Source organism: Nicotiana tomentosiformis, chromosome 8 (genome assembly GCF_000390325.3).
Source record: "Nicotiana tomentosiformis chromosome 8, ASM39032v3, whole genome shotgun sequence".
In the NCBI taxonomy this organism is placed as follows: Eukaryota; Viridiplantae; Streptophyta; class Magnoliopsida; order Solanales; family Solanaceae; genus Nicotiana; species Nicotiana tomentosiformis.
This window is the reverse complement of record NC_090819.1, coordinates 115,628,284-115,647,786: the sequence shown is the minus strand read 5'-3', so window position 1 is coordinate 115,647,786 and position 19,503 is coordinate 115,628,284. Positions and strand designations below refer to the sequence as shown.

General features: G+C 37.1%; 1 protein-coding gene across 5 annotated transcripts; it reads right to left on the bottom strand.

The window, feature by feature from the left end:
• Positions 1-377: 377 nt before the first annotated feature.
• Positions 378-11,232, bottom strand: LOC104111183 (SNF2 domain-containing protein CLASSY 4). 5 transcript variants are annotated; one of them, XM_009620827.3, is made up of 7 exons: positions 11,032-11,232; positions 10,867-10,957; positions 3,890-5,420; positions 3,537-3,659; positions 1,272-3,143; positions 1,035-1,160; positions 378-689 (listed from the first exon to the last, which is right to left on the bottom strand). In XM_009620827.3, the coding sequence occupies exons 3-5, from the start codon at positions 5,402-5,404 to the stop codon at positions 1,314-1,316; spliced, it is 3,468 nt and encodes a 1,155-aa protein (XP_009619122.1). In that variant the 5' UTR covers positions 5,405-5,420; positions 10,867-10,957; positions 11,032-11,232; the 3' UTR covers positions 378-689; positions 1,035-1,160; positions 1,272-1,313. The 5 variants fall into 5 exon arrangements, with proteins under 5 accessions (XP_009619122.1, XP_009619119.1, XP_009619120.1 ...); XM_009620824.3 differs by having other exon boundaries at positions 3,890-5,415; XM_009620825.4 differs by lacking the exon at positions 11,032-11,232 and having other exon boundaries at positions 3,890-5,415; positions 10,867-11,013.
• Between the last annotated feature and the right edge of the window lie 8,271 nt (positions 11,233-19,503).

Genomic DNA, 19,503 nt, shown 5'->3' with positions numbered 1-19,503 from the left:
AAGTTATCATCTCTATATCACAAGAGGGTGTATATTTTATTTCCTTAATTGGTCATTTCTGTAACCAAAAAGTTGTACAAAATTTAAAATCTATAATTTGAGGAATCGCCTCTCACCTAATCAAAAGAGGTTTTGCCATTTTACATTTTTTTTTCCCTTTATTATATCCCTTCTAATATCATCAAATTGCAAACTCCACTTACTGTGTAGATAATGTGTAATTTACATGTGAAAAAAGGCAAGTTTTAGGCACTTCTCAGTAATTTGTAAGTTAAATGTTAAGGCATTATGATCACAGCCAAATAAAATATTCACTTAATTATTTTGAAAATAAATTTTGAAATTTTAATGTATATATAATGAAAAGTGGATACAAATAGGCATGAAGGCAATTTACTATCTACAACTTGAATAATATTATGTACAATTTACCAAAAGGCTTGAGCCAAATACAATTGTGTTAAAGCATATGCTTACCATATACAAGGCTAATAGATAAAAAGAAGCAAGAGATGTTTCACAGCTCTGAAACAAATAATTTGACTGGCAATACATTATTTCTACAGTTACAAGAACATTAATACTTGTATCTGCCACTTGAGAATCAACATTTCTTCATTAACCAAGTGTGAATCTGCACATTCTTGCTTTCTTTTTCTTTTTAAAACCAAAAAACTGCACCAAAATGCCTGAAACCAGAAGGAAATAAATAAGAAAACATAATCCACCCGTTGCACTTGCAAACTGTATAAATGTTCAAAACCAAAATTCTCTCATGACTAAAAGACCACCATTCCTAAGGTTTATATTCAGTGTAAACAACTAAAATACAACGTAGTAAGTATCGAATGAAACTATAGTACATAATAGTTTGGTTAAGGGTTCTCTCTACAGATAATAGTAGTAGTTGATAAAGGCACTAATTAGTAGTAACTACTAATGACTTCTTCCATGTTCTGGCATCATTGATTAGAGGAATTAATTACAGCAGTTCTTGTGAATACACCACTTAGCATTTTCAGGGAAAAGCTTACCAATGGTATGCTAGTGTAGCTGTCATATAATACAACAGAGAAGGGTGGCTTCAAAAATTCCTCGACGTTCAGCTGTATCTCCTACAAAAAAGTGTCCTTCGCATACGCCAAAACACTCCAAGCAATCTGACAAGGCGAATAACAAGAAAGAGATAAAAGGATTTTAGCAGGTAGTTGACGAAATAGACAAAACAAGTCTGATTGCTTCAGTTACCAGCAAACGAGAAGAAAGCGTACCTTCATTGTGCACGAGAAGCTTCCTGAAATTCCCAAACTGAACTAAATGCTCGCTTTTGAAGGTTGGTTACAAGAACTAAAGCCATAGGCACGGGGTTCATAAGGTAGCTCTTCAAAAATATGACGGAGACTCTCATTCTGAACCATGGATTCTAGTATGTTGTCCTCAAGCACAGAACAAGAAGGATTTGTCTTGCAAGTATTCACTTCATTCCTAGACAAAAGTACACCAGAATGATATTTTTTCCTCGTCTGCTGTTCGATCTTGTTAACCTCCCATTTCGATGCCACTGGACAGTAAACATGCACAAATTTAGTCTGACCATTCCTGTAGGCTCGACTGACGGCTTGCTGTTCGACCGAGGGATTCCAGTGAACATCAAGCAAAACTACTCGTGAGGCCCCTATAAGATTTATTCCTTCCGAACAGGCCGTTATTGATGCGAGCAGCACTTTCGCATCACTCTTAGGATCATTAAGAGAACTTATTGATTTCTGGCGCTGCTTTACGTCAAGTTCCCCATCCATATATAGAATCTCTCGGCCTAAAGTCCAGTGAAAGAGAGAATTGAGTTGCTCCTTGATCAGTCTTAGAGGATCAAGTAACTGGCTGAATACTATAACCCTCTCTCTCATGCCATCACAGAGTCGGATTAGTTCAACGACAAATTTTGTTTTCACTCCAGTATTTGGATCCAACCGACATTCTCTTTCATTTAGCTGACTTTCTAAGTCAGAGAACACCTTCTTATTTGCCACTAATGAAGGATGAACAGAGATCAGAGACACCATATTTCGAAAGTCAAATGAGCCTGGATACTCTGGAATCATATTGAGCAACTTCTTCTGCAGATCTGTGGGCTTCAAGTATACCAGTGTGTCCCTTATACCCGGAAGGCTTTTCATCTTCACATTTTCACTACATATATGGATTAGTGGTGCAATCATATCCCTAAGCTCTTCCAATGCTCGGGAATTCGTGTCAATAGAATTGCTAAGAGAAGCCCATTTCTGCTCAGATTCTGCAGCAAACTTTGGACTAACTACGCGGAGGGTGTTGTACAACTCTTTAAAGTTATTCTGGAAGACAGTTCCAGACAAAAGTATGCGCCTCTGCGTTTCAACCTTAGTCATAGCTTTATACAGAAGGCTTTGCTCATTCCGAGGAGTATGCCCTTCTTCAAGGACTACAAGACCAGGTAATGTTAGAAGTATTTCTCTAATCTCTTTGGCATAACCATCTCCATATTCTCCCGTGAGCTTCTCGAACAAGTCATAGCTGATCCCCAATACACTCTTACTTTTAGCCCAGGATTTCAGCTTCACCATACGTATATGGTGTTTGTTTTTTCTTCCGGCACGTGATAAACAGTGGTAGAGACCAACCGTGACTTCATCTTCTTGGCACGAGAAATCATTGTTGTTCAAGTTGTGGAAGGGAATGTCCGCCTCCCATTTCTGGAACTCGACTTCCCAGTTAGACAGCAACTTGGGCGGAGCTATGATTACAGGCCGACACTTTGGAAACTGCTTCAGAAATGCCTGAAGAAATACTATGGTCAGACGGGTTTTTCCGGTTCCAGGTGGATGTGAGATTATGCATCCTCCCCTACTAGCAGATAAAGGCTCGCTCAGCTTCTCAAGGTATATATCTCCAGCAATATTTTTCCACATGAACTCAAATCCTTCACGTTGATGAGGATACATTGTTGCTTTGGCATGCAGAGGAACTAAATCCCACACAGTTCCTTCCACATAAATAGCAGAATCATGGACTGCAGAAGGATCATCAAATCTAAACCCGTCAACATCGAAGAATGGTGACGACTCTCCGAAATACGTTCTTTCATGCCTCCCGCGGGTTCTCTCAGCCTGCAAATGACAGAAGTTCAAGACAAACATTAAAAGAGTGAAAATACATATAGGAGAGCACAGTGTATAAAATCAAACATAAGGATGGCAAAAGAATATGTAACCAAGGCTATCAAGTATAAATATAGCTCTATGGACTAAGCAAAACCTCACAAACTAATAGACTGAATTAGTTCCATTTAATACTCTAAATTTTTAGCAAGTCAATTTATAATTGAAAGAGAAAACAGTAAGTGGCAGCTAACTATATTTGGAAAAAAAACCACAGTCCAGAACTTATTACAAATCTGTCAAGGTTGCAATGTAGATCCAGCTACATGATAACAACACATCTTGTAAATGGTGCTTCTAGTTGAAAAGGATAGCGCTTGACAGATAAACTCATATACTTACAAAAGCAGGGTAGATGTACTTGCTCTCCAGATGCACATGTGAACAAACTTTACAGATGAGTCCAATTTGTTCATCTAAAATAAGATGGTGGCTCCCCATCTGACAGCCGCTAACTTTCTCACCCTGCATCAGCAAAAAGAGATTTTACATAGTGTTAGAAGCTGTTAACTTTAGGATATGAACAAATGAAAAACGAGAAATAAGGATTTAGAATTTCAATGAAGTTCAAAACAATAAGCATAGAGTATTGCTGCCTATCAGTTTGTCAAAACATAATAACAAATTTAGACGGGTAAAGCAGAAAATTTTAATGCTAAAACTTATAATTGAATCTGACTGAGAGAGTAGCCCACCAAAGATGGATTTGTGAAGCCAATGCATGATTCTAAGATACCCATGTCCATTTCAGCAAATAAATTGTCGATTTCTTTTTCCCATTCTTCTTTCTCCTGGAGGAGAGGATCCTCGTCTTCAAACCGGAAGATCAACGGAAGTGTTTCTTTGACAGGAAACTGTTCCTTCCCTTCAGGAGAAGCAAGTTTATCATGATCATCAACATTTATAATAGAATCAACAACAAACTTCACAAAGTCGAGATCCTTAAGAATACACTTCTTCCGAGTCTTTCTGTCCTTTTGAGCAGCATTTTTCACAGAGTCATCAGCCTTTTCCTTTTCAGCAACCTTTTTCACCAAGTCATCAACCTTGTCCTTTTGAGCAGCATCTCGTGTCGAGTCATCAGCGTCTGTGCCCTCTTCAAATGGGGATTCAGACTCCTCGTCATCACTGAGAAGAATGGGGCTACTACAATTTCCATGGTTTAACTTCCTCTTTTTTGACTTAGAAAGTGAGCGTGGACGAAGAAGATATGCTCGGCCCCTGTGCTTTTCACCCTCAACAACAAGCTGAGGTATTAGCCCCTCATTTGACTCCCCTTTTCCTTCTCCATTTTCTTGTTGCTCTACAGGATCATCATCTTCTGATTCCTTTCTTCCATCAATGTCATCATCCAAACCAATTCTTATATTAGATCCTTTTCCTTCTTCATTGTCTTGAAGCTCTATATGACAACTCACATCATCAATGTTGTCATCTGATTCGCTAGAACTTGATGGCTCATTCACCCGATAATCCTTATCTTCGGGGTCATCATTATCCTCATCGCTAGAAGCTTCAGACTCTGACTCAGAAGATTCTGTTGTATCATCACTAGACTCTTGTGATTTTACACAATCGTCCTCTGATTCCTCAAAATCAGTTGGCTCCTCTGATTTATGCAACTCACTAGGGCCCCGTGTCCTACACATACTTGAGGTAGATGAAACAACCTCATCTGCTGTAGCGACAATAGGACTCCTTAACCCAACACAATTGGACCAAGATCCTGAACCTGATCCAGTATTTAAAGCAGACGCCGCAGCAGACTCCCCAGTGATAACAACAACAGGATCACTGTCCTCCTCCTCCTCCTCCTCATCAACATCATCATCAGATATTTCCTGGACGAAAATCTGTTTCGTCATGGACTCACAAGTTCCTGGACTGAGCTTTCTATTCCCATTGTCCATCCTTTTTTTACCTTTGTCCAAACTTCTTACCATACTTTCACCTTCTGACCATTTTCCAATTTTTCTGTTGTCAACTCCACAACTTGTGTTTTCTTTAGTCAGTTTTCCTGTTGCACTAGATGATTCCCTCATATCACCAGAAGCTGTAACATCATCTCCAATATTCACAGAACAAGTACTAGAAGACTGAGGAGGATTACCACTTTGACTCAACCTCTTCTTCTCAATTACCTCGACGAAATATTTATCCCATTGTTGTCTAGTCCTCCTCCTTGGAAAAGAGGCTGCCCTTGAATCCATCTTCCAGAATACTACACTTGAACCAAAACCAATCAAAAATACTAATATCAAAAACACAGAATTTTCTTGATCAAAATGCACAAGCACTAATACACTAGAACAAATACAAAAACTACCACTTTAAGTTGTATTCACCATCAGTTGTACATAATTTTTTTCACTATGTAAGCCACCATTAAAAGCGAGATTTGTAATTTTTAAAATAAGACAAGTTATAAATTACAGCTTGTTTGGATTGATGTTACATGTCGTTTCATAATGTATCGTATTGTACTGTATTGTATGTTTGATGAATACAATGTTTGGATAGATTGTATCGTTTGGCGTACGTTTCATGATGTAACACACAAACAATATAAAGAATAAACTTGTAACATTACTAAGAAAAAATAGGATACAGAGTAGAATTATTATATAAAAAAGTAAGATAAAGAATAAAATATGATTATTTAATAATAAAGAAGGGCGAGATGCAAGAAAAAAGCAAAGAAACGACGCCACTATACCAAATCAGTCGTTTCATAAAGTGACACTTTTCTCATTACATAACGATGAATTTAACGATGTGATACAATAAAATTAAAGCAATAATCAAAATAAATATTATATTTAGAGTAACAATACGATACAATACGATAGGTAAGCTCTTAAAGTGAAAAGACTAAAACCCAGCCAAAACCCCATCAAAGAACAGTCACGCATATAGTAGTGTATATTAAAGACAGACTTGGAGATTTTACAAACTACAAAGAGACACTCACCTGGATAAAGAGTGAACTTTTGTATAATGAAGAAATCAAGAACCAAGAGCTTTTTGAGTTCTTGAAACAGAGTAAAACTTGAGGGACTAATACAATAAAATAGACTTTGAATGTATACACTAATATAGAACGAGAGATAGAGAAAGAGAACAGAAAAGAGACTTTTTCGGGAAGAAACTTTTGCGTGAGACAGGCGGAGATAGAGAGGCGGGTGGGTGGGTGGTGTTTTTTGGTTTTGTAGAGGAAGAGAAACAGTCAGAAAAGAGAGGGAAAGGTATAAAAGCAGAGAGATACATATATACTGAAACGGGCTTTTAAGGAATGTTTTGGTTCCTTTGTTCATTACTCCTATATTTATTGTTTTTTACAGCTGTAAAAAGTTGATAATTATGGGGGGTTAACACGCAACAAAATAAACCACCCACCCCCTAGTAATAAAGTCTAATGAAACTTAATCATTTTTGGTAGGTTACAGAGTAGAGTAGCTTAATCATTTTTGGTAGGTTATAGACCATCTGTTTCGAAAGCCAAAAGGTTTGTGTTTATTTTTAACCTAGGGAAAAAGATTAAAAAAAAAAAAAAAAAAAAAAGACAAAAGATTATTTTTAGTCCGCGGCTGAAAATATTTAAGCCCGATAGTCACAAAAATATATAAAATTTATATATTTTTCTAATATAATATATATATATATATATATATATATATATATATATATATATATACACACACAAACTCAAAAAGAGATTAGAAAAAAGAATTAATGATATGAAATAAAGTTAATAGTATTTTTTTTGTGATTTCGGATTTGTTTTCAATTAAAAATTGAGTTTTAAGGGACGTCAACTTTTTCTTTAGAATTAAATTTTGTTTTTCCAATGAAAGGATTGCTCTTTTCTTTTAAAGCTTTTTAGCTCCCCTATGTAAATCTGATCCTAGTCAGAATCTCACGTGTAAAGTGAAAAAAATAAAAATTAAAAGAGATGAGCAAAATGCGTCACGTGCACAAAGACCATAATAGAAAATCAGTCTGTTAATATCACTTTCAATATGCGTAGTCAAGGAAAATGAAATATTAATTTGTTTTATTCATTTTTCGTTCTTTTACATGTGCAAATCAATACTATTAATTTGTTACAATGATGTCAAGGAAAATGAAATATATTGGTAATTCATATACAATATGGACAGCTAATATCAAGATTTGGTATAAAATTATCTCAATCCTTAACAATACTCAATCAAATATAAAATAAATATAATTTCTAAATTTATGTCAAGATTAGTATCATTATCTAGGTAACTAAACGACCCCTTCAATTACAGCAAAATTATATAAGATCTCAAGAAAGGGCACAGGCGAGGAGCTAGTTGATACTTAATTACAAATGTATCCACTTAATTAAAGTCAGAGAATAATTATCTGAAATATACTAAAACAGATTTTGAAAAATCTATGAAGCATTAGTTCTTTTTTTTTTATATATATAACCGTGGTGTCCGGGCCAGCTTGCGCGCACATCGACTAATTCCACGGGATACCTATCACCTCCCACCAGCAACAGGTATCAGGTAAAAACTCTATCCACCAAGGCTTGGATAGATGGGAAGAAATCACCTAGTATTAGTTCTTCAATTTTGAATTTATGAGGAAAGATGAGAATGAGCAAATTACTCAAACAAATAGTACAAATTTATAGCATGTTTGGCCAAACTGCAAAAATCAGCTTATTTTAAGAAGTATTTTTTCTCAAAAGTATTTTTGGTGAGACTCAATTTGTGTTTGAATAACTAATTTGAAAAGTACTTTTAAGCAGCAATTAGTATTTGACCAAACTTTTAAAAATTATTTCTAAGTGTATTTTTCTCAAAAGTGTTTTTTGAGAGAAACTACTTTTTTCTGCTTCTGCTTCTCCTCATAAACACTTTTTTTTTCTTCCAAAAGCTTGGTCAAACAAAAAAAATACTTTTTTGAAGAAAAAAAATACTTTTAGGATTGGAGAAGCTTAGCCAAACAGGTTATTAATCTCCACATCATCTACATAAATAAACTCACATAAGTACAAAAGAAAACTAATTTAATAAGATCTCGTGCATGGCACGTGCAAGTCGCTAGGTGATACTTACAAATATATCCATAGAACCAAAAGTCAAATAAAAATTGACATACTGTAGTAAGTTAGATTTTGAAAATAAATCCGAGTATTAACTCTTCATTTTGAATTAACTTATGATGCTAAAGATAAGAACGCACAAATTTTTATTACTCAAATACATATGTGTGCATCTTAATAGGACATATATGTATGAGTCTGTATATACTTTAAGGGGTTATTTGGCAAGGGAACAAGTAAACCCATGATGGATTATAATATGAAAATTAGATATTAACAGAATTATTTAATGAATATATTTTTATTAAAAGATATTTGATTTATTTGATTAAAAATGGATATTACGAGATATACAGTAAACATGTGTTTGGTATATACTAGATAAGTTGGGATAAACTTTTATTTTTAATTTTATCCTTAGATTATTTAAAAGACTTTGAGAAAAGAGCCTTGGAGAAGGAAATCTTCGCTTTAGTATTTCATCGGGATTAATTAATCCAAAGATTATTATCTCACCCTCAATATTGGATAGAATAATGGAGTATTCAATTGTGGTACTAAGAAATTTTCGAATTCAAAAATTCAAATATTCAATTAGGATAAAATAATCTTGTTAATAATCCCGAAATTATTATCATTTATCCTGCGTACCTACGACCCCTAAGTTGTGTACCTGTGCAAAGTCCGAGAGACCAACTAATATAATATAATAACTGATTGTATGAGTCCTCATGCAAGGTGCCGAGTAGCTAATTGACACTTATTACAAACATATCCACTTAAGTAAATATTAGAAAACAACAATTACAAACATATAAATTAGATTTTGAAGAATCAATGAAGTATTAACTTCTTCGAATTGAAATTTAAGATGTATTCCGCAATGAAAATTAAGATGGTATTAAGATAAGATAACAAAACTGTCGAGTACATGCAAATACATATTAAGATGCACGCATTGCGTACGTTTTAATAGGATATATGTGTGTGTGTATTTGTCTATACTTACGTTGTGTGCATGTCTAAAGATATGCACACAAATGGAAATGCCGCTCAAGAAAATGAAATTTCTTCTCCTGGCAAATTTACACAATCTAGCTGATGAAAGAGTTTAAGTAATTTATTCAGTCTTTTTCGATTTATAAAAAGAAATATGCACACAAATGGAGTTTACTTTTCAATAAAAAGATTTGTCTTTCTTCATCTTCTTTCTTTTGAAAATCTCAATATAAGTGAATGTCACATATAAACTGAAAAGATATAAAAGAAAAAAAAAAGTATCACATGTACAAAAACTATAGTAGACACATTAGTCTATTAGGAGTGTTTGGTGCGTAGGATAATATATAATAATTTTGGGATTAGATGAAGGATTATTTTATTTGTTTGAAGTTTTGAATTCGAAATTAGCAATCTCGGATTTAATTAATCTCATAATTGAGTATTATTATATTTCACATCGAGGGTGGAATAATAATCTCAAAATTAATTAATCCTAGGATAAAAACTAAAATGACAAAAATGCCCTTCTCTGAGGCTCTTCCCCCAAAGTCTATTAACCAATTAAAACTGAAAATAAAAGTTAACCCCGAACTTATTTAGCATATACCAAACACATATTTATATTATACCTTGTGTATCCCATTTTTAGTCCAATAAATCAAACATATTCCAATAAAAATACAGTCACTAAATAATCTCGCTATTATTTAATTCTCGTATTATAATTCTGTCATATAACTTGTTCCCCGACCCCATAGTATCACTTTCAGATTTCTATAGCCAAAAAAAAAAGGAATTCATAACTTCATCGCCTAAAGTGATAAAAAAAAATCAGGCATTTCGCGATTAATTTACTTAGCTTAAAAAAATGCTTCTAACATGCATAATTAATCCTTGAAAATACCAATGCACGGAGCTTTAATTATATATATATAGTGGGCAGTGGCAGGAGGCAGGATCTCCACGAAGGGGTTCAAGAAAAAATAGATCGTAGCTAGTGGGAATTAAACCTATGACCTTTCAAAGATTTTGAACCCCCTTAACCACTAAGTTACACTTTGGACTTTGTCAAGAGGGTTCAAAACTTAATATATAGAGGTAAAAATAGATTTTGCCTTATATATACCAGTTATGAAATGTACCAGTTAGCCATTACATGTAATTAGATTAGAGTTTTAAATTACTATATTTTTTACAATACAAAGAATTTTTACATCATAGTACAATTTAATTTGTCTATTATATTACTTACCATTTATTATTAGTTAATAGTTACTCATCAATACTTTTAAAACTCATCTCTTCTCCTCTCCTCAGAAAGCTCAACACAAATAAATACGAACTACAAATAGAAACATAATCTTTTAAAAAGCACTATGCAACAAAAGGAAAAACAAAAAATAATAATAATGGAGTAATAATAAATGAATAGAAAAAGCAACAAAGAAGACAAAGAGGTCCACCCCATTTGGGCCCACAGAGACAGAAGCATATAATCCAACAATGATAGGGCAGGAAAAAAAATATATATAAAAAATAAAAAAAATAAAAAAGAGGAAAAAGTTCAGTAAAGATAATTTATCTTACCGATGATTTGAAGACAAGCGAAGGGTTCCCGGCGGCGATCACCCCCACTTTACGCGGCAGAGTTTGGACTGAAAGTTCACCGGAGTTTGGACTGAAAGTTCAGAGATTGTAAGAAGAAGAAGAAAACTAGTCAATGAGAAAGAAACATAAAATAAAGTAATGTACCTTTTATAAAGAGCCACAGGGGAGGTTTCTTCCAATTATATACATTCCAATTTCAACATAGAAAATTTACCTAAGGATTTCTTACCGAAAAGTGAATAGTAGTAAAAAACAAATTAATACACTCTTTGTTTTGGGTTAATGTGGTGGGTTTTGGGATGAAGATAAAGTTGGATTCCTTAGTCCTAACACAGGACAAAGACATTTCGATAACATTGAGGGTAAATTTACCTGTTGATGGTTTCATTATTGAGGAATAATGCGCCTAACTTTGCTTCTTCATTTTTGTTATTGGTAAGTGACTAATTGGAATTTTATCCTTCATTTTCAATGTCTACATTTTGCACTAATTATTAGTAACTTGAATCCTATTTCTCATACTTTATCATCGTGTATATTCTTACAATGTACATCACACGTGCAATATTTGTCGATAGTGTAAAAAATATTTATACAATTAAATTATTTATAAAATAATTATCGAAAAATTTCTACGATAAGTATTACGGAGTAATTAATAATTTGATAATAAGGTAGCTAACATATTGTAAGTGGTTAAACAACACTGATGGTGTAAAGATATTTCTTACGGTTAATGATATTATCAAGATTAATATGTAAATAAGGATTTAAGTTGCTAACATGCAATTTAACATCTTATAACAAGTTACTTGCTATTTATTTTAAGTTACCAATTAATGCTTTAAAATGGAGTTACCTATAATTACCATTTACGTGACCTGATTATATGGATATATTTTACATTACTTGTGCATAGAACTTAAACTCCTACAAGTAAGGGATGGTGTTCGGCATATTAATTGGATAATAGAGAGGTTAGTTTGATACAACTTCTCATTAGTCATATTGTAACGACTCAGCCAGTCGTTTTGAGAGTTGTAACTCCGTTCCCCCATTTACTGCTCATTTTATACTTTATAGTTGTATTGTGGCTTGTCGGGGTAGTCAGTTCGGGTCTGGTGAGGTTTCAAAATAAATTAAGACACTTACTCTCAAGGATGAAAACTTAAGTTGAAAATTGTTCACTGGATGTTGACTTATATGTAAATAACCCAAGAATAGAGTTTTGATGATTCCAATAGCCCTGTATGGTGATTTTGAACTTAAGAGCGTGTCCGAAAAATTATTTGAAAGCTCATAGTTAAATTAGGCTTGAAATGGCTAAAATAGAAATTTAAGCTTGGAAGTTTGACCGGGGAGTTGACTTTATGATATCAGGGTCGGAATCCGATTCTGAAAATTTGAATAGGTCTGTTATGTCATTTATGACATCTGTGCAAAATTTGAGGTCAATCGGACTTGATTTGGTAGGTTTCGACATCGAATGTAGAAGTTGAAATTTCTTAGTTTCGTTAGGCTTGAATTGAGGTATGATTCGTATTTTTAGCATTGTTTGATGTGATTTGAGGTTTCGACTAAGTTCGTCGATGTTTTAGGACTTGCTGGTGTATTTGGTTGAGGTTCCGGGGGCCTCGGGGTGAGTTTCGTATGGTTAACGGATCAAAATTTGGACTTAGAACAAAGCTCGAAACTTTCTGTCATCTGATGCAATCGCACCTGCGTAATTTGGCTCGCAGGTGCGAGCTCACAGAAGCGAGCGTGGGAGCATAGAAGCGGAAAAGGGAGAGTGTAGTAATGGCCGCAAGTGCGGAGGAAACTTCCGCATCTGCGCGACCGCAGATGTGGACGAAGGATCGCAGGTGCGCTTGGGACCGCAGAAGCGAGTCCACAGAAGTGGACTCCTTGTCCGCAGAAGCGAAGGTTGTCGCAAAAGCGGGAGATTCATCGCAAAATCGAAATCGCAGATGCAGTTAAAAATTCCGTAGAGGCAGAACCTCTGGGCAGTGTACAAAAACAAAGGGTTCCGAGTTTTTGTCATTTTTGGACATTTCTAACACGATTTTGGGGCGATTTTCAGAGAGAATTCATGGAAAAACTTGAGGTAAGTCAGTTGTGATCATTGTTAGTCAATAATATTGGATTATCATTGAGTATTTCGACTATATTACATGTTTTTGAGGTGAAATTAGAGGATTTGGGTCTAGGGATTTCAAAATAAGAATTTACGATTTGGAGGTCGAGTTGATGTCGGAATTTAGTAATTTTGGTATGGTTGGACTCGTGGTTGAATGGACGTTCATATTTTATAACTTTTGTTGGGTTCCGAGATGTGGGTCCCACGGACGATTTTTGAGTTAAATTTCGGATTTTGTTGAAAAATATGTATTTTCATATGGAATAAATTTCAATAATTTGTATTGATTGAATCGAATTAATTGTGAATACATACGAGGCTTTCAGAGGCTAATTCGCGAGGCAAAGGCATAGAGGAGTAAAGAATTACCCGGCTCGAGATAAGTGACTTGTCTAACCTTGTGTGGGGGAAATATTCCTTAGGATTTGGTATATATATGATAATTGTGATGTGTTGAAAGTCGTGTACGTGAGGTGACGAGTGTGTACACATGCTATATGTGAAAAACTCTGATTTTACATTGTGTAGATCTCTGTTACACATTAATTAAATTATTTTATCCAGTTATATTTATCATCATTGATCTATTTTATATTTTAAATTTGCCTGACATTTTTTCTGCTAATTACTTTACCTGTTTAGTTGAAACTTTGTTTCTTTTATTCTTTTCTCATTATTTGAAAGTTAAATTTCCTAATTGGATTATTATTAATATGAAGTATTTGACAATAAAAATTTGGTATTGAGGCAAGGTATTAAATTTGTGAAATATTATTTTTGTTGAGTTATTCACTTCCGAATATTTTGTGAGATTTTGTATTCATTGTGATTGAGCCGTGAACTCCTTATTGTGGAAATAATATTGTTGTTGATTTATTTTGGCAAGTTAAAATATTTGGGCACTTGAGGTGCAAATTATGATATATTGTGATATTAATACGCATGCGGTGGTATAAGGTGTGGGTGTTGAAATGCATGCGGTGAGATAAGGGTGTCTTGATACGTGTGGCTAGTAGGGGAACTAATAGAAGTCATGCGGTGTAATAATGGTGGCTAAAATGCGGGATGCTATTTCGGGAAAATGTTTTCTTTAAAATTAAATGTGAAGGCTCCCACGGTAATATAAGAAAATGAGATATTGTGAATTTATTTATGATTTGGGACTACGAGGTGGTACCTCTAGAGTGTCCTTGTTGATATTTCTTTATGGCTGCATTTGCCTTTGGTTATTTTGTGTTTTCCTTGAAGTTGTAAATTTATGTTTTTCTTTCACTAGGTATTATTTGCCCTTATTCTCTGTAGTTAAATTATGACATACTTCTTACTTGATTCATTCCCATTGTCATTTTTTTTAATTATTATTATTATATTATTATTATTAAACTTTTCACCCTGTCTTTTATTATTTTCAGTAGGGCCTGGCCTGACCTCGTCACTACTCTACCGAGGTTAGGCTTGGCACTTACTGGGTACCGCTGTGGTATACTCATACTACACTTCTGCACATCTTTTGTGCAGTTCCAGGTACTTCCTATCAGATCGGGCATCAGTGAACTAGTCGTACACGAAGACTTCAAGGTACCATCTGCCAGCGTCCATAGACCTCGGAGTCCCCTTCTATCCTTATTATGTTATTTTCCTTATTCTCTTTAGATTCTGATGTATAGAGACACTTAAAATAAATTCTTAGGAGCTTGTGACTTATTTCTACCGGGTTTTGGCAGTTGAAATTATATTGCAGTTTTATTTATTTCAGATTTATGTTATGTTATTCCGCATTGATAGGCTTACCTAGTCTTAGAGGCTAGGTGCCATCACGACATCCTACGGAGGGAATTTGGGATCGTGACAAGTTGGTATCAGAGCTCTAGGTTCATAGGTGTTATGAGTCACAAGCAAGTTTAGTAGAGTCTCGCGGATCGGTACGGAGACGTCTGTACTTATCTTCGGGAGGCTATGGAATTGTTAGGAAAATGTTCACTTCTTTGATTCCTTATCATGCGCATTTGTTGACTTCGAAATTCTAAACCATTGCCTTCCTATTCTCTCACAAATGGTGAGGACACGCATAACTGGATCCGATGATCAGACATCCGCGCCCCATGTTGGAGCCGCAATAGGTCGGGGTTGGGGCAAAGGTCGGGAAAGACCACGTGGTGCAGCCAGAGTAGTTGCATGAGCTACTGCAGCAGAGCCACCAGTAGCTCCACTTAGAGAGCAGGCACCAGAGATGCCTGTTACTACTCCTTCACTTCAGGAGACTCTTTCCCAATTTTGGAGCATGTTTGGCACTCTAGCTCAGGCAGGGTTGATTCCACTTTCTCCTGCCACATCTCAGGTCGAGGGAGGAGCATAGACTCCCGCTGCCCGTACCCCAGAGCCACAGGCCCAGGTTGACCATGCCCTAGAGGTTATACCAGTATTGCCAGTTGTCCCAGTTCGGCCCGAGGATAGGGCATCAGTTTCAGAGGGAGAGCAGCTCAGGCTCGAGAGGTACAAGAAGTACCATCCTCCCACTTTCAGCGGTTTGGCTTCAGAGGATACTCAGGGTTTTCTTGAGGAATGTCTATGTATCCTCCATACTATGGGTATTGTGGATTCTAGTGGGGTTTCTTTCACGGCATTCCATCTTAGAGGAGCGGCCTACCAATGGTGGCAAGCATACGAGTTGGATAGTCCGTCTGAGGTAACTTCACTCACTTGGAATCAGTTTTCAGATATGTTCTTGAGGGATTATGTTCCTCAGAGTCTCAAAGATGCATGGGGCGCCGAGTTTGAGCAGTTGCGCCATGGCTCTATGACAGTATCGAAGTATGCAGTCTGATTCAGTGATTTGGCTAGGCATGCACCAGCCCTGGTTGCTACTGTCAGAGAGCGTGTCCGTCGATTTATTGAGGGGCTCCACCCTAATATCAAATTCGGTATGGCCCTAGAGCTGGAGATGGACATTGCATGCTAGCATGTGGTATCAATTGCTAGGAGATTAGAGGGTATGCGGATCCGGGAGAGAGAAGAGAGGGAAGCTAAGAGACCCCAAGATTCTGGCACATATAATAGTTCTCGTGCCCCAGCTGCAGCCTGTCATGGTAGAGGCTATATGGGCTGTCCTATTCATTCAGCATTTTCAGCTTCTAGCGGTATTCCGTCTACACCCAGACCTCAGGTTCCATATTATGCGCCGTTAAAATCTACTGTACCTCCTGCACAAGGTGTTTTCAGCTGTCAGTCCAGTCGATCATGCCCAAGCCACATCCTCCGGGGGCTTGTTTTGAGTGTGGTGACACTCGTCATATAATGAAAGATTGCCCCAGACTTAGGAGGGGTGCGCCTCCACATATCTCTCAGGCCTCACCTATTCCACAGGGCCCTCAGGCTTCTCAAGCCATGATTAGTGCACCAGTTGCTACTCCACCTGCACAGCCGGCTAGAGGTGGAGGTCGGACAAGTAGAGGTCACCCTAGAGGGGGATGCCATGCCAGATATTATGCCCTTCCTACTAGGACGGAGACAGTTGCATCCGATTCGATTATCACAGGTATTGTTCCGGTCTGTCATAGGGATGCATCAATCTTGTTTGATCCAGGCTCCACTTATTCTTATGTGTTATCTTATTTTGCCCCGTATTTAGGTGTATCTCGTGATTCTTTGAGTTCTTCTGTTTATGTATCTACACCCATGGGTGATTCTATTATTGTTGACCACATGTATCGGTCGTGTTTGATTGTTATCAGTGGTTTTGAGACCAGACCGGATTTATTATTACTCAGTATGGTTGATTTCGATATTATTTTGGGCATGGACTGGTTGTCACCCTATCACGCTATCCTTGATTGTTACACCAAGACGGTGACATTGGCTATGCTAGGTTTATCGTGGCTAGAGTGGAGAGGTATCTTAGATTATGTTCCTAGCAGGGTTGTTTCATTTCTTATGGCTCAATGAATAGTTGAGAAGGGGTGTGATGCGTATCTGGTCTATGTAAGAGATGTTAGTGTTGATACTCCTAACGCAAAGTCAGTTCCGATAGTAAGGGAGTATTCAGATGTATTCCCAGCGGGACTTTCGAGCATGCTGCCCGATTTGGATATTGACTTTGGCGTTGATTTGTTACCGGGCATTCAGACTATTTCTATTCCACCATATCGTATGGCCCCAACAGAAATGAAAGAATTAAAAGAGTAGTTACATGAGCTACTTGATAAGGGTTTTGTTCGGCCCAGTGTATCACCTTGGGGTGCTACTATCTTATTTATGAAGAAGAAGGATGGTTCTATGCGGATATGTATTGATTGCCGCTAGTTGAACAAGGTTACGGTGAAGAACAAGTATCCATTGCCACGTATTTATGACCTATTTGATCAGCTTCAGGGTACGAGGGCGTTCTTTAAAATTGACTTGCGTTCAGGCTATCACCAGTTGAAGATTCGGGAGCCAGATATCCCGAAGACTGCTTTCAGGACTCGGTATGGTCATTACGAATTCCTTGTGATATCTTTTGGGCTGACCAACGCTCCAACAACATTCATGCATTTGATGAATAGTGTATTTCAGTCCTATCTTGACTCATTCGTCATTGTGTTTATTGACGATATTCTGGTGTACTTCCGGAGTCAGGAAGATCATGAGCAGCACCCGAGGACTGTGCTTCAGACTTTGAGAGAAAAGAAGTTATATGCAAAATTTTCAAAGTGTGAATTATGGCTTGATTCAGTAGGATTTTTGGGTCATATAGTTTCGTGCGAGGGGATCAAGGTAGATACGAAGAAGATTGAAGCAGTGCAGAGTTGGTCCAGACCATCCTTAGCTACGGAGATCCAGAGTTTTCTTGGCCTGGCGGGGTATTATCGCCGATTTGTAGAGGGTTTCTCTTCTATTGCTGCACCTATAACCAAATTGACCCAGAAGGGTGCTCCGTTCAGGTGGACCGAGGAATATGAGGAGAGCTTTTAAAATCTCAAGACTGTTTTGATTATAGCCCTAGTATTGGTATTGCCTACATGTTCAGGGTCTTATACTGTGTATTATGATGCGTCGCGCATTGGTCTCAGCGCAGTATTGATGCAAGATGGTAGGTGATTGCCTATGCGTCCAGATAGTAAAAGGTACATACGAAGAATTATCCAGTCCACGACCTTGAGTTAGCAGCTATTGTTCATGCCTTGAAGATTTGGCAGCATTATTTGTACGGTGTCCATTGTGAGGTTTATACCGATCACTGAAGTCTACAACATTTGTTTAAATAGAAAGATCTTAACTTGCGACAGCGGAGGTGGTTGGAGTGGCTTAAGGATTATGATATCACCATTCTCTATCACCCCGGGAAGGCCAATATAGTGGCTGATGCCTTGAGTTGTAAGGCGGGGAGTTGGGCAACTTAGCATATTTACCGGTAGCAGAGAGGCTTTTAGCCTTGGATGTTCAGGCCTTGGCCAAACCAGTTTGTTAGATTGGATATTCCGAGCCAAGCTGAGTTTTGGCTTGTGTGGTTTCTCAGTCTTCTCTTTATGATCGTATTAGAGAGTGTCAGTATGATGACCCCCATCTGCTTGTCCTTGAGGACACAATTCAACATGGTGATGCCAATGAAGTCACTATTGGAGATAACGGTGTATTACGGATGTAGGGCAGGTTACGTGTACCAAATGTAGATGGATTGCGTGAGTTGATTCTCTATGAGGCTCACAGTTCGCGGTACTCTATTTATCGGGGTGTTACAAAGATGTATTAGGACTTGAGACAACACTATTGGTGGAGGCAGATGAAGAAAGAATAGTGGAATATGTAGCTCGGTGCCTAAATTGTCGACATGTGAAGTATGAGCATCAATGACCGGGTGGATTGCTTCAGAAGTTAGAGATTCCTGAATGAAAATGGGAGTGGATTGCTATGGATTTTGTTGTTGGACTCCCACGGATTCAGAGGAAGCTCGATGCAGTTTGGGTAGTTGTGGATAGATTAACCAAGTCAGCTCATTTCATTCTTGTGGTTACTACTTACTCTTCGCAGCAGCTAGCTCAGGTTTACATTCGCGAGATTGTCAAGCTTCATGGTGTACCAGTATCTATCATTTCTGACCGGGCCCCGGGGTACACAGTTTACATCAAGGTTCTGGAGAGCCGTACAACATGAGTTAGGTACTCGAGAAGAGTTGAATATAACATTTCACCCAAAGACTTACGGACAGTCCGAGCGTACTATTCAGATATTAAAAGATATGTTTCGTGCGTGTGTGATAGATTTTGGGGGTGCTTGGGATCAGTTCTTGCCACTTGAAAAGTTTGCTTACACCAACAACTACCAGTCAAGCATTCAGATGGCTCCGTATGAGGCCTTATATGGGAGGCAGTGCCGGTCTCCAGTTGGTTGGTTCGAGCCGAGTGAGGCTAGACTATTGGGTATGGATTTGGTTTAGGATGCTTTGGAAAAGGTTAAATTAATTTAGGATCGACTTCGTACAACCCAATATAGAAAGAAGAGTT